The sequence below is a fragment of the Microplitis mediator genome, chromosome 10 (assembly GCF_029852145.1).
Source record: "Microplitis mediator isolate UGA2020A chromosome 10, iyMicMedi2.1, whole genome shotgun sequence".
Lineage (NCBI taxonomy): Eukaryota > Metazoa > Arthropoda > Insecta > Hymenoptera > Braconidae > Microplitis > Microplitis mediator.
In genome coordinates this window covers 7,215,264-7,232,064 of record NC_079978.1, presented here as the reverse complement: position 1 = coordinate 7,232,064, position 16,801 = coordinate 7,215,264, and the positions used below count along the sequence as shown (strand labels likewise).

At 37.5% G+C, this 16,801-nt stretch overlaps 1 protein-coding gene and 1 long non-coding RNA gene across 2 annotated transcripts; one reads left to right on the top strand and one right to left on the bottom strand.

The window, feature by feature from the left end:
* Positions 1–915: 915 nt before the first annotated feature.
* On the top strand, positions 916–15,664 carry LOC130676123 (uncharacterized). The gene is made up of 8 exons (XR_008991382.1): positions 916–1,102; positions 2,048–2,397; positions 2,479–2,592; positions 4,865–5,097; positions 9,254–9,431; positions 10,628–11,107; positions 14,517–14,701; positions 14,858–15,664. It is a non-coding gene; the product is annotated as an uncharacterized LOC130676123 (long non-coding RNA).
* On the bottom strand, positions 10,680–12,302 carry LOC130676122 (transcription factor Sox-1). The gene is made up of 2 exons (XM_057482119.1): positions 12,143–12,302; positions 10,680–12,036 (listed from the first exon to the last, which is right to left on the bottom strand). The coding sequence occupies exon 2, from the start codon at positions 11,988–11,990 to the stop codon at positions 10,680–10,682; it is 1,311 nt and encodes a 436-aa protein (XP_057338102.1). The 5' UTR covers positions 11,991–12,036; positions 12,143–12,302.
* Positions 15,665–16,801: the final 1,137 nt, after the last annotated feature.

Sequence of the window (16,801 nt, the reverse complement as noted above, 5' to 3'; positions counted from 1 at the left end):
ATGATCTGCTGATCAACCATTATTTATTAGACTCTGTTGATAAAATCGACCAGAGCAATTATTGGTAATAGAGAATCCTGAGTTATCGAAAGACCAAAATCCTGCGAAATTGTCTTTATCTCTGTTAGGTATACATTTGTCATAAGATTTCTATTATACCAGCATGCTGGTAAAATTTCCCTGGTAGCCAAGTTGGCGAGAAACTGGCGTCAAACTAACAGCCACAACTACACTGAAAAAAATAATCGCTAGCTGGAAGCGATTTTTTTCTTTAGCAGGTAGCGATTAAAAATTATAATATATATATAAATTATTTTAATGATAAAAACAGTATTTGTTTTATTTTCGAGTTATACCGATGCTTAACTTTATTTTATACAAAAGGAACCGATAAGTCAGTGTTAGCGAAAAAATCGCTTCCAGCAAGCGATTTTTAATCGCTACCTGCTAAAGAACAAATCGCTAGCAGCAAGCGATTTTTAATCACTACCTGCTAAAGAAAAAATCGCTTCCAGCAAGCGATTTTTAATCGCTAGCTGCTAAAGAAAAAATCGCTAGCAGCTAGCGATTATTTTTTTCAGTGTAGACGCCGAATTGGCCGCAAAAATTGGTATTTCCAAAGTTGATAGACACTTTCTGAGAAAATTGGTGGCAAAAGTTGGAAATTCAATAAGTTGACGGTCATTTTCTGAGAAAGTTTGTGGCCAAAAGTAGGCAATCCATAAGTTGACGGAAAGTTGTCTTCAATTTTCTCAGAAACCTGTTTTCGAATTGCGGCTCTTCACTGGCGCCAACTTTCTCAGAATGTTGGCGGTAACCTGTAGCCAAAAGTTGCAAAAGCTAGAGTTGTCGTCAAGTTGGTTGCAAACTAATGAATACCAACTTTTTGACGAACAACTCGTGCTATTCGGGAAGTTTCTCGGTAAGTTGAGATCAACTTATGGAAAGGCCAATTTTTGCGGCCAACTTGGTGACAGGTTGCAGCAGTAGATTGTCGACAAGTTGCGTGCCAACTTGGCTATCAGGGGAAGTGTTCCTGATATTTAAAAAATAAAAAAAAAAAAGTTTAGTTTTTTCCTAACCTGAGATTTTAAGGAGTAAGGTATACAATTTTTGATTAAATTTAATTTATTGATTTAGATTGGAAATCTCAAACGAAGAATTTTTAGCGTTTTCGAAAACCTCGAAACCTTAAAATTTATAATTTTCAAAAATTCTAATTTGTCTTAAAAAAAAATCGTTTTGAAATTTTGATGTACTCTACGAGTGCAACAAAGATGGTTCTTTTCATGACTCTGGTTGCGAGAAAGAAGTTGGGTATACCTTTTCAGCTTAAATTTAATTTTTTTATTTTTATTTTGATCGAATTTTCCATTCTATTGCGAAAAAAATTTTATATGCAATACGGGAAAATAATAGAACATTGCAACCCGCGTAATATTGTCACTAAGGCTGACACGCACTGTAAATCAAAGTGTTTTAATTTAAAACACCTAAATGTTTAAATTTAAAGCACCTAAGTGTTTAATTGTTATTTAAATACATTGTAGTCACTTTCTAAACGTTTGCAAGTGTGTAGAAAGTGACTACAACGTATTTAAATGGCAACAAAACACTTAGGTGTTTAAAATTCAAACACTTCGATTTCGCGAAAGTACGTAATGTACTATTTTTTTCCAATTGATCATTAGAAATATTTACGAATTATTATACAGATCACTCCCTTTACAATATGTACATGATTCATTGGGCCGTTCTAATTGCGATATTTTTTTCTCCGTGTAATGATTTTCAGTGTAGTCATAACTTTCTCTCCTTTTCAATCGCGTATATACGAATTTTTTCACAATGTCCCAACTCAAGCCATACCACTTTCCTCTCTCTTTCAATATACTTCTTGGTATAAGAAATTTTTTCTAGTCCTATCAAAATTTTTGTTTTCATTTTATAATGCAAAATATTTCTTGCGCCAAGAAATCTTTTTTTTTATGTACATGTTGATGTTTGAAAAAATATCTGTAAAAGCAAATTTTTATTTTTATTCTAGTTCTCTTTAAAAATTAAAAGTTAAATGCATAGAATTATTAAAAATATAATGATAAAATAAAAAATGTTTATAAAAACAAAGATAAAAGTTTCGGATACACACCGGGGTTTAACTAAATTGTCGCGATGCGATGCAAATGATTCAGTAACAGCTTCCCCTCCTGGGCATCCACTCTTCCGGCGTATTAACAATGTTGGCGGTGGTTTAACTCAAAATCACTATACATATTTTAACACGGGCGTAACCGCAAGAAAATTGCCTATTACGTATACATATAAAACGATATGTATATAACTTTATATTCATCACGAACAAGGGTATAAAATCATCAGCTAAACACCAGCTATGCGGTCTGTATATTTTCGTTTTTAAGCCATCACTAAAAAATAAAGGTAGCAATTTGATTTTTTTTTCCCTCTCTATTTTAACAGGCATAAGAGAAACGAAGGGCATCTACATGGTTCTATATAACAAGTGTTGTAAAGAGGGTAGCCTCCGGCAAAAGCTGAACGTTGCAGAGGCATATTCGATAGATAAATCAAAAGGTAGAGTAAATGCTCGGTTACACCAGAGGCGAAAACTTTGCATGCTAATGGATGTGTAGTTGCACCAGTAGAAAGAGAGAGTAAGATAAAGTATATTAGGCTTCTGATAAATAATAATAATAACAATAACAATAAAAACAATAACAATAATAATAATTACAGGTCAAGTTTATATCAGTAATATTATGCAAGTTAAAAAAGATAAAATAAATGAAAATTGATAACAGTAAAAAAAAAGCAACTTAAGATTTGAAAACTCGATGAAGAATAATTAAGAGGCCCGGGTCTTTAGCTTAGCCTCCTCTCTGAACAAGTGGTTTTGGTGTTTCTTGAGCGTTCCTTTAATTTTATAACCCAGCCTGTTTAATTAAACTTGTAACTTGTATTTCCCAGGACACAAGCGCAAGTGAGATACACTCACAATCTTGTTATGCGTCTGGCGTAGAGAGTGTGCTTTTACTTGGTCTCCTATCATGCGCAGGATCGTAAAGCCTGATTGCCGTATACCAGTTCCTTCGTGTTTCGTATATAAGTTTATATAATACACTATGTATAAAGCGTGCTGCATCTTGGTATGTACTTACCTCTTCTTCTGTCTCACACCCTCATTTAATATCTATATGTATAATAATAATGTATAGTACTTTCTTATCGTCATGTGAACGTGAACGTGTCATCTGCTTTAGCTAAGCAGTATATATAATATACTCTTTACCTTATTTATCTTTATCTCTCTCCTTCTCTTTCGTCTTTACTTTTCATAGACACTTAAACACGGTAAAAGTCAACTTGCCAAGACATTTACCGGTTAAATTAAATTTTTAGAAAACAAATTGTTGAACTAGCTCTGAGTTTGCGACCCTATCGTATAATGAGGTGGTTTCAATGCGGCCCCCGGGCGTCCACGCGGAGGATATACATTTTCTATATATATATTAGGTGTTATGACAGAGAGTTCGAGATGAGTAAGTTATAAGAAAAAAGATAAAAAATAAAACATAACTATCGTTCGAGTGGATGAACGGCGATTGTGGTAAAATAAATGTTTGTCGTTATTTAAAGTGAGGCAGTTTGGCTAACTAGTTTTCACAGGTCGTTTTACAATGTAGACAAGTATAACCATCGTTGAACTACTCAACTCCCGGTCATAATCACCAAGCGCCAGTTGTAAAACGATTCATCGTAAATGGTCGTCGTGAAAATGACTTTATTGCGATTATTGGCGTATGACTCGTATAGAGAGAAAGAGCTCTTCGATGGTACTGGTGGTATATACATGTATGTTGCAGTGAGTATGTCCATTTTCCAACCCCGCCAGAATGTCGGAATATTGGCGTGTAAAAGAGAAGAGTTGGTACGACGACAACGACTATGACTGCTGCGACGACGACGACGACGACGAAAACGACGACAACGACGCCCATCGCTTCTACGAGAGGCTTTTAGAGATTGAACCCATCTATTCTGTTCCCTGTCTCTCGATCATCTCGCCGACACTTTAACCCAGTACCCATAGATATATTACTATTATTATATTTCCTATATGAAACAATCTAAAGTGTTAGTATTTTAGTACGTAAGTAATTCTCATATAATAAAAATCAGTATAGCAATATCTTTTAATACAGTAATATTTTAGAAAGACAGGATCAGTGGAAGTGTGAGTACTAATTGAAATTGTGGCTTATCAGCTATTTCTACGCGATTGCATATCAGCATCGGCAAGTAAAGAGAGAAGGTAATATTACGATGACAGTAGAGAGCGTGGGCTTATCGCGAACAAGAAGTTATACAATCGGCGAATCGGTTCGATGATTCTCTGATGCCCTGAAACTCCATCGTAGAGTATAGAGAGTTAGTGTTGAAAATCGCGAGCATAGATTTCTCTTACTACTGTGAACATTTTCTCAGATTGAAAAGCTTTTGCTGTATGAAATATGGGTCAGAGATATGCGATGAGTGAGTGTAGTATAACGGAGAATGCCAACCCTTCCTTTCTGCCGGTGCGGCTATAATGGAATTAGTATTTAATAGTCGAAGGGGGACTTGCGGATAGTGAGATGGAGGAACAAGGGTTCTAAAAAGTAAGTGGATTCGGTTCGGCCGATTTCACTTTTTTTTTTTTCTTTTTCATACTCTTTTTCTCATGATGACTATACACAATTCACTCACTACAATGAAATTATCATAATAACAATTGTAATAATATTAATGACAATGATATTAACACATGAATAATAAGAATGATAATGACTAAATAAATAATTTCTAGACGTGGAACGAGTCGAGTTGTCGTTTCAAGAGATAGTCTGCACAGCTTTACGTACTCCGGCACAAGAGCCCGCAGGAAGCGTGTGCTTTGCTAACGATGACAAACGACGGCCACTTCGCCGTGCAAGGCGGAGACGATATTTATGCTAATCCAGTCTCTCTCGCGCGACAACCGACAAGAAGAAGAAGAGAATGAGAGAGCACGAGAAAACCGACTCATATAAGTTTACTTAGGTATTATATATACTTCCACACATATCTTAAAATAAAAGATTTTTTTGGCTTTTTCTCTAATATATATATTAATATATACATCGTCATGATAGTCTTAAGTAATAGGCATTTCGGCAATGGTGTAATCAATCTAGACGATAACTTGACAAAAAAGATTTGTTAGATCCGATGATACACAGTATATATAATTGATACATATATATATCTAAGTACACAGATATGTGCGTCATAGATATATAGCTATCGTGGGTGAAATGAGAATCGTAATCGTCACCACCCTTAAACCCACGTCCTCGTCGCCCCTATATACATATACATATACTACTAGCTGTAGACGAGATGAGTGTCTCTCCACTCATATACACTCTTTCTCTTTATCTTTCTGATTTCTCTGTTGGCTGTATAGTTGAGAGACTACCGCACCTACTGTTATACTACTGGGCTACTACGCTAAGCTGGCACAGCTCTATTTCCCCCTTGCCAAGAATATGGATCGGTTCTATAACAATATTGCCGTACGCGCCTTGGCTACATCAATATGATATACATATATATTCCATTGTTTCCAAGTTTTCGGGATCCATTTGTAAGATTAAATTTGTAATGCGGAGTTACTCCGGCTGTTGTGTGCTGGCATGAGACGACGTGTCCCCGGCAGTTGCATATGGCTGCTTGGTCAATTTTATAGCCAGCGTTATAATAAATATATGTGCGGTCACTGGTAGCTTTCAACACCGACACACTTTAAAATAATTATCCCGGTTCTCCATATGTCTTCTGTTAAAAAAATAATAAGACATACAAAAAAAGTTTATAAATATTTAACGTTTCGCGTTTTTAATATTAATAATACAGTAGTATAAATAATTCAGTAGTTTTTTAAAATGGTAAAATATATAATAATCATGGTAACACATACATACACACACATATATATATTCAGTTTTGTAGAGAATGATAAAAGGGACATTTCGTAGAAATAGCTTCCGGTCCCGTGGACGCCAACATTTGTCGATAACACACGGGCTGTATAAGCACATCGTACGTCCAAAGTCCAGAGGACTAGGGACCAAATCCGATACAGTTCACACCCGTTCGACCGCATGTAGTTTCTCTCGTGTCCTCACAGTATATTATACCCTTTTGATATGAGACGAGTACGAAAGAGAGGATACAAGAGACCAAGCAGCCATATATGTACCAAAATCTATGTATAGACATATATATGCAAACATTATATGCATATACATATCTATAGAGAGGAACAGTAACCAAGCCAGTCTAGTTCTCATCCCCACGACCTTCACTTCCCGAAGGTTCCTCGCATTGTTCGCAAAGTTTTCCCGTAACTCGCTCCTTTGTAGCGCGATTACCATATGAATTAAAATAATGTGAATTAGACGGGAGGTGGAGTGTGCTACTGAAGTTGAGTGCAGACCGCTTGTTCGCTTGCTTGCCGCCTGCTACCGGGAATCGTCGATTGTTCAACTTGTCCAACGCCACAGAAATTACCGCCCGTCCCGTGTACTTTATACTATTCTCTTTTCTATTTTATTTTTTTTTTATTTTAAATTTAATGTTTTTTATATTGGCCTGCTAATTACTTAACGAATAAAAGTTTGGCGTTGTGGTAGATGGGTTTTAGGTGGTTATAGTCAGGTATATAACTCGCGGTCACGTTTATTTAGTGGTCCAGAGGTTAAAGAGGAGGATGATGAAGAGAAGGAGAGAGAGGGATGTGTTAACGCCGTTGTTATGCCCCATTATATCGTGTCCCATTCTCCGTGACTAGTGTACGTGGGTACGTAGGGGACGAGAACATGAATTCATTCTTTTTCTTTATGGTCTAAACATATATATATATATATACACGCTTATTTCTCTGCACCTTTATTTTATAGCGCGTGATTTAAAATTAGATATCGAATTACTATTATAAATGAGGTCGTGTATGTTGGATATATACAAATGTGATATGAATCGCTTTTTTTTATTTATATATTTTTTATTTTTCAGTTATATATTGCATTGAGAGATGGCACGAGAGGATGTTTATCGGTGCACCATACGAATCACAGTGAAAATTGATAAAATATCATTTAATCCCCCTCTTCGGCTATGGCAGCCGCGTACGGAGATAGCATTACTAATTTATTTAAATGGACTTATCTTTACGAAAGCCCCCGCGATAGGAATGTAAATTGGAATGACTCTCACCGCATCACCCCCTCCTACTATGCCCCCCAAGGCGCCCCCTCTCACGGCGAATCAAGGGGTAATGGCACGAGCAAGATAAAGGTATTTTATTGCCTTCGCGGTTAGACATATTTGAGCAGGCTCAAAACTCACTCGGTGCTTTTTTCAGTATCATTTATCTCTCCCCCACGTACGTGTCTATGCGTCTTTGTGTGTGTATGTGTGTGTATGAGAGATTTTATGTGACACCTCACTCGGAGTTGGCGGTTGATTTCTTTTTTTATATTGTCACATGTCCTCTCTATTATGTAGATCTCTCGACTTCTGTGGTAGTCGCGATTTTTGTTGATTAATCTCGACTTTGGTTTGCTATATACTCGTTCAAAAGAGAAAAAATTATACAAAACAATTGTCAGGAGATATATTTTTAAATGTAAAGGGTGAACTAGTGAGTGAGCGAGTGAATGAGCGAGAATAGGTGTATGTATAACAGCAAAATATTATAACGAAATGAAATGTCAAGCCCATTGTCAGGCGTGAACCAAGCGAGGAAATATCGTCCAGTAAATCAAGGTGCTCGCCGTGGAGGTGTGCTCTTCCGCGTCCAGTGCTACACCGAATAGACGCGACGAGTACTTCCGTTTTTAATCACTCCACTGTGAGTGTGTTCACACACCCACGCTCTACCCTCTTCTATTCACAGGCACATATATCTATATATATATTCTGGGCTTATTATATTACGAAGCTAATAAATAAATGAACCTAAATTATTGTATTGCCAGTGACTTTTGGATACAGCATGACAAAAGTGAATAAGTATATATGAGTATAGATTTATAGATATATATATATATATATATATAAGAGAGGTAGTAGGTATGTCAAGTTTGTGTGCTGAGAGAATTCAAATAGAGTCTAATAAATATGGCATGAAGATCTATCAGTTACAATAGTGTTTTTGGCTTGTAAAAGTCAAATCGTTGAGTTTACGGTGTGCAGTATGAAAGTTAATGTTTTGGAACGGGCGCCATATTAGCATGTCCGCATCCAATCCGCTTGGGCACGTGGCCTGCAAGGCGAGCGTAGCGAATCCCGGGCCGGGCCCTGGTGACATCGTCATTATTTCGGCGAGAGAAGAAGCATGCGCGATTCCTGACAATTCGATACACTGTACGCTTCGCGTCCTGAACAGCTACGATGATGTGGGAAAAAGTGTCGTGATATGTTCATGTCTTGCTCACTTTACTCGGTTCTCTGCTCTCTCGTTCATTCTCCAATTCCTAGCTCCAATCTCCTTGTATATGTTAACGTATAATGGACAAAACTAAACTCACTCTAGTCGCTTCACGACACTATTCCTTGTTACCCATCGTCTCTTTTCATTTCTAGTTATACTTGTCAGTTTGTCTATTTAATAACTCCATATATCTATGTACAGCTATTATATTCCTGGCCATCATCGGGTTGCCAGGATGCAGGACGGGTAGGTAAGGGTGGGTAGAGGGGTCGCTTCATCTTATTTATCTTTATGGAGCACGGCCAGAGGGTAAGTATACTTACTCCGAGGCCAAGCTGAAGCTTACCAACCGTACCACCATTATACTCAACTGTCGTACGCTTTCAAGTGGACTATATACTCTCTCAGAAAGTATAGAGGTGTACATAACATCGATGCCCAACATTTGTTGCGGTCTCAAACCTCTATATAACCACTCCTATAAGATTAGATATCCGTTTAGTGGAATCCCGTTTAAACGGATTTTTTTTTTTTCGACACGAAGGATATTTCTACCCTCTTGTCGTCCACATTCAGAAAGTTGATAGCGCTTGTGACAATTTATTGATAATAATTTTTCTCACCAGCCTCCAAGTTTCAATATTTAATCGAAAAATTGTCATTATTTTTATTTTTTATTTTTTTAATTCTTTTATTACTTTTTTTCCTCATTCTTTTCAGAGCCAATAGAAGCGAAAGTAAGAGCCCGCAAAACGGCACGAAGAAGATGGAGAATGGTCAGAAATTAATATCTGCTTTGGACGTAATCGGATTGGCGGTGATTTAACGGTTCGTGAGAGAACTGTCGTCGGAGTATATAAGACTTTTTATTTGTGATTTCCTTTTCTTGCACCGAAAGGTACAAAATTTTTTTTTACTTAATTCTTATTGTTATACTACACTTATAATATATATATTATAAATAAATATTAATAAAATAATTTATATATTTATTGTTATGATAAAAAAAAACAATTGATTATATTTAATTATATTTATCGACATATTTTTATTTATTTTAAATTAATTAACAATGAAGATTTCTACATACATATACAATGTGTGTTAATTATTTACAATGTTTATATATTATTTACATTAAAAGTCTTTAATAATAATTAAATGGTCAATATTTTACTGACCTATTGAAAAATAAAATACTTAAAAATATTTAACAAAAAAATAAATAAAGCTAAAATATACATTCATATGTATATATATAAATATATATATGCTACATTATAGTATAATTAACAGTAGGTTGTGTCGATAACGTTGAGGCGATGACAGCGATTGTAAAAGCGACACACAGTAGGACAGTGATAAATTATAAAGGTAATAGGATGCTACGATTAACTACTCGTATCGAGTGTCAGTAGTAGCCAATAGAAATGAGAAAGATAATGGGGAACAATGAAAGAGAAAGAGAGGAAGGATAAACATGCGAGGGTGCAAGCAAGCGGGGTCGCAAAGGTCGCTATACGTATTTAAAACGCGAGGAGACCGAGTAACGCAACGCGCGCCGACCGATTCAACGTTTCAAGTTAAATGGGGTGCGAATGGCAGATAACAAACCGGCACTGTTTCCGATTATGGCATTCATTGTTTCCTACCATTATGCGTGCTCGGCTGGTTTACGTGTGACGCGGTTACGCTTTACGATCAACGATTTATCGACGTTGTTTAGATTGTCCCGTGTGCGCGAGGACCGGATACTCGGTATTTCAAATTCTATAAAGAGAGAACCCGTTTTGATGTACGTTAATTAATATTTATAATACTGTTACATTAATAATTGATATCTGAATTAAGTATTACATTATTCATTTTCTTATTATTTTAATTTTAAATGTTATTTATTTTTTTCATTGATTCTTATCCTAATATTGACTAGCGGGAGAATTCGCGCTTTCGCATTATTTTGAATACAGTCCGTAAAACTAAATAATGAGTATACACTATTTAAACTGCATATATACTGCAATGATCGTAGTATGTAAAGATCCTTATTTATTTATGTAATTTTTTAATTTTATTAATTTTTCTTTTATCAAGGTCTTGTGACGGTCTATGGTTGGATGAAGAACGACGACGAGACCTTACGTCGTCACTTGGCAGCACCGTGGACAACAGCTCCACCAGTACTTCTTTTGACAGCTGGTATTGAATGAACTTGCGGCTGCTGTTGCTCAACAATTGCGTCACTCTCTTTGTCCTGATGTGCCGTCATATGTCTTGTAAGATGATGTCTCTCACGGAAACTTTCATCGCACACCGGGCATCTGAGTTTATCTTCACGCCGTCGTCGTGCTGCCTCACCAACACTTTCATTCTTGTGATGGGATCTCATGTGATAAACGAGATCTGAAGTCATGCGGAACGACAAATTGCACTTGGCACATACATTTTGCGCCGGTAGACTGAGCGCAAATGACGGTGGCAGTAACCCAGCAACACCTGTCACTCCAGAGACACCGAGAAAGTGCCGTGGTCGTACTAGTGCTTCAGACATCGGCGCGGGAAACACAGAAATTGGTGAGTACGAGAGATTTGAATACACTGCTGCAGCTGCCGGCGATAATTCATTAGAAGCTCTGTAAGCTACTGACGATGATGATGATGATGATGATGATTCAATTGTACTGTTTATTTTTCCGCCAATTTTTAAATTCTCAACCAATCCAGATGTTGGGATATTTGTTTGGACGGCAGATTCACTGGGATTTGCTGAATTTACGAGAAAAGGAAATGGTGTTGTTACAGCGGCTGCGGCAGCGGCAGCAGCAGCAGCCGCAGCAAAGGTACCATACTTGAAGGCTTTGATTGGTGGTCCTCCAGGTGGACTAACGCTGCTTCGGAAACTAGGACGGTCTGGTGAAATTGAAGACCGGGGAGATGTTCCCTGTGACTCGTCAAAATTTAGACAGCTGACCTTGGTAAAAGCACTTTTTGGCAATGGACCAAGTGAATCTTCTTGATGATGTGGCGACGGATGAATAGGCCGGTGTTCTTGAAGGTGAAGAGAGTGGCTAATTCTTCGAAAAGCAGCAGGTGGACTCGCAGATGACGAACCCGGGCTTGATCTATCACTGCCGGCAGGTTGAACTGGCTGACGTAAGTCGGCAATCGCTGCGCTAGCTGATACGTATCCTGGACTTTGTCGATTTTCAATGTTATGCCTGTGATCAATTATTAGTGGTAAATTTTGGCGACGTGCTAATTTTTCATCCGGTGCGACTAAAAAGGCAACGTCAAATGAACGTTTGTTAGCACTTCCATTACGACGAATTGGATAAGATGCGTCTGTAGGTATGCCATCGGTTGATGCAGTTTTTATTTGAGTTGTACCAGAATGAGCGGTTGATGCTGCACCGTCTGCACGATCGATGCCTGGTCCCGAACGATCTTCCATTGTCATTGTGAGGCCAGCACGTCGTGGCGTGATAACGTTTTACATACGTAACCTGTCACAAAAATAAAAAATAATAATTAGTAAAAAACTAGTAACTGATGAGTAAAAAATTAAAAACAAAATTTTTGTTTGTTTTATATGATGATAAATAAATTTACCTTTTGAAGAACAGAACACTACAGGTAGCAGATGTTAATTGATAACGTGCGATAGTGTCAAGAGCAACAGCAAAAGTGTAATGTACAATCTCCGCGAGGTTCGACCGCGGACAGACCACGTTCGAATGTTGAAGCGCGCTCGCGCAGCTCAGTATTTAGCCGGGACTTTGGCCCTTTCTCTCTGGAATCGGATCGCGGTTTCGTAGAAGCGTCAGGTGGAGGCGGTCGAGGGTGGCTCAGACCAATAGTAGCTTCACCGAGCCCACTCGAGGGTGGAGCGTTATCGGGGGGTGAACATATTCAGCAGTCGAGATGCGTCTGCTAGCTCCAGGAGGCCACGCCTACATATTTCAGGTTCGACACATGTGCAACCACCAGCTCGCGGGATTCATTGCGCCTTCTATGCTGCGCAACGAAATACTCTACTCGTATATACACTTTGCCTTCCGGCAACCCGATGAAACACACAACTACTTGTTCTCATCTCATTCGATCTATTATCTCACTTTTACTCATAAACTAAACTATATACTAGTACAGCCTTCTTGTCTATTCTCTCTCTAGCACCCGGTCTGCACCCACTCGCCGGATCCCATATTTCATGCTGACGAACGATCGAGAATATTTTCATCGTTGCTCCCGGCCACCCGACCCACCAAGCCAGCCAATTTTTTTTTTGTTTATTTTTTTCCATACCGCGTATTAACCCGATCGTATTTGCTATTCTCGGTGTAATGTACTGGTGGCGTTTATAGTCATCATCACGCGCTCAGTGCAACTGGCGTCAAGCTTATCCGTCCCTTTCCGCTAATCAATCATTCTGACTTGTGGCACACATCAGAGTGTAAGAGAGAGATGAACAAAGTTAAATTAGAACAAGTAAAACAACACACTGGCTACTTCTATACTTTTCTCATCATCGTCTTCTTCTTCGTCGGCTTCTTCTTCTTCTTCTTCTTATATATACTCTTTTTTTTCTCCCTGATAGCCTCGAGGCTAAAGCGATCTCTGTGGGGAATAGAAAACACATCAATGTCTCCAAGTGATCGGTTACAAGTGGAAAAACTTTTAATGACTTAAACCCGTGAAATCTGATAAAATTTTATTCCAAGTACATTAATTACTTATTCTCATCAAGTATTTTACTTTACTTATATATATACTTGCACAATAAAATAGTTAAATATAATACTCTCAGAATGAAACTTGAATTATAAGAACATTCAAGTTAATGTGTTATCTTAACCGCGGAGTCGCGGCGAAATTATATTATTATGCGTTGCGTGAACGCATAATAGCTGCCGTGTAGCAGCTAATCGTCTATCGTGAGTGAGTGGAGGACGCGCGCAATGGCACGTGCGCCCGATTACAATGTAACGTAAACGTTCTATATGTATTCAACACTCATGACTCTTTGAGACAAACACCAGGACAATTATATGTACCTACACAGGAAAATGTAAAATTTTGGCGGTGAAGCTCATATTGACCATAAATATACAAGTACATGTATAAATGTACACAAGGAATATGTATATGAGTATATATTTATACTTATATATATATAGATATATGGTAAATAGTTATATACATATCTATATCTTATAGAACCTTTTGCGTGGAGAGTCTGCAAGTTATTAGAATGTCCCGGAAAAGATGGCGTAGAGTCGCTCCGTATTTTTATACTGTATGGCCGGTGCTTTGCATAATCCCGCACTTAGCTCGCTCGTCGCGAAATGCCGCCTGCTCTCACTATGCGGATCTTTCTCCTCCGGTGAGCAACACCCTTCCTCTCTTTCGGGTGAGGCCACGTCGTTTCTGTCGTTTCTACGGACCGTGACCGCGCGCGTTAACTCTCCGGGCCAACTTGAACATACCCAATAACTATATATACATATACACTTATGTAAGTATATGTACATTTATATAAATATATATCTATGTATATTGATAATAGCATATACACTTGAAAATTTTTCTTCAGCGTCGCGACGTTGGAAATCGTATCACTGCTCGATTCGCGTCGTCATCAATCTTGTAACAAATCGATCGGGGCTACGCTCGTCTTTCTTGCGACATTCTCCGCAGATGTGACTTTGATTCTCTCTTCCAACATTCCCTCGAGATATCGAGACGCTGGCTCGATTAAGACGACTACAGCTACAACTACGACTTATATCCTCGTCCCTCGACATCATCACAACTTATATATACATAGTAGTTATAACCAACTACTATTTGTTACGTTCGCTCGATTTTGCTATTTACTAGTGCACCTGATGCGTCGCTTTGATCCCAAAAGCCGATTTAGTATGACAATAATTAACCTGCTATTATTATTTCATTCACTGTTAACTTTCTTTATTTTTTTTAGTCTTTCAGGTCAAAGCGACCCCCTTGGAATCATTTGTGGATAGACAAGCAGGGGGTGAAAAACGCATGGTATATATATACACGGCATGCGGCTACGTCGGACATATGGTCGCTGGTCCCCAGTGATCCAAGCCAGAGTCCTCATGAGTTTTCAATGAGATTAACGGGCCATCTGTGCAATCCCGGGTAAGCGTATCGACAGCACTTTAACAAAGCAACCTGTTATTAAAGGTATATTCATACGTATGTATAAATAAACTCACTGATTGACTAACAGGTATTTATAGCAGGTAACACTACTGATTATTAAAGGTGTGTTGATTGGTGATAAAAATATTACAGGTGATTAACAAAAGCTAAAATAAACCCGGAGTAAATACATCACATATATGGAGTTGAAGGGGAGTAAAGTCGATCATCATTGATTGTATATGCGTCCATATATCTACTCTCTGTTAGGGCTATTGGTGTGTATATAGTTTAGACCCATATGGAGTCTGCCGTCCGCGCATATGCCACGACAACACCACTAACGAGGAGACTATGACCGAGATCTCAGCCTCAAACTGTATCACAAATTCGATGAATATTTTTAGCAATTATTTTTTTTTTATTTAATTCATGACTGCATGTAGAGAAAAGTCTGCGGACAGCTGGCAATTTTATTTAATCTACTGCTATATTTATATTATTTATATGTATATGTATAACTGTATAATACATCATCGATTCACTTGATATTATCAGGCTGTCCCCAGAATTAATCTTGTTTGTTAAATCCACCATTTAATCGCAACATTTTCCCTAAATCCTCGCAACAGATTTTGGGATAATATTAATTTACATTTATTTTAATTAATGATTTTTAACCACAAAATATCAAAGCTGTACCACTATGATGAATATATCATAGAAAAGAATAAATAATAAGAAACAAAATTAAATGTTAATATAAGTAAAAGAGTAAGTGAACATGGGTATAAAAAAATAATAAATAAAAATGAGAGGGTGAGACACGGGTTGAGCTAGTGCGTAGCCTTTGTCGTAGCAGTGTTCATTGTATATGACAGGGGTATAGGTACCCTTATATCCACTATACTACTACTGTGGTGCACTTCGCCCCAGCTTCTCGTGCATCTGTCCTCAATCAGCGAGCCACGAAAATGGGATTTACGCTCAGCAACCGTTGAAAAATTATTGACCCTTCGTCAATACAATACTCATTATAATTTATTTTTTAAATTTATCTGATAAGTACTTTAGCAAACTTTCGATAAAAAATTTAAATTACGTTTATTTACATAAAATATATTTTTTTACAAGTGAAGGTGGATGAGAGGAATGTCAGAAGAATGAGGTATATAAGACGACAAGTGAAATTGGACAATAAATTCGCCAGAACCCAGTAGCATACGGGGGACACAATAAGCAAGAGTAGTGGTAACGCGGTCGAAGCATCGAAAGAATAGAATGGGCGCACACTTAACTCGACGCTGATGCTTAAACAGTTGTTTGATCGGCATTATGTATTAGCATGTGGCTGGTGCCAGGGGTTATTACGATAGAATTGTTGACGAGGTGAGTGAGTATAGTGCCGACGGCTCTTTAAAATAATTACAAAATAATACTTGATACTGATGTATTGATAGAGTATATATATATATTGATATACGTACGATATTATATGTCCCTACAGTCGTTTCTACTATGTCCGAATCGTAATTATTACAATCGCAAAATTTTTAACTGTAACTATCTTAAGGTATTAAGAATTACAATACGTATACACTGTAAAGAATTTTGAGTCCGTAGTGTGGTGCAAATGGTTTGGTGTTGAAATTTTCAACACTGCCGATGTAAAAGTTACACGACGCACGGTGCTAAATTTTGGGACGTGTAAATTAGAACGGTCACAACACCAACAGTGTAAATGTATGAGTTACACGGAAAAAAAAATTTGAAAACCGCTTGACCTTGCGGGCCAGCCTCAAAACTTCCTGCTGATTTCGAGCTTAGGGAGCTCCGAAACATTATTACTTGTAAATTTTTGAGCTCTTTGAGCTCAAAAATTTGTTAGGCCGGTAACACATACCTTCACTGCAAAATTATAATTTTTGTCCGACGATATCTTTGGAACGAATCAATCGATTTGAACGTTCTTGGTGGCAATCGAAAGAGCTCGACAAGAGTTAGAACTGATTATATTTTGAGGTAAATCGGGCAAGTGGTTTATGAGTTATATACAAAAAACCAAAAACAAAAAAATTTTTTAATTTTTATTCTTCG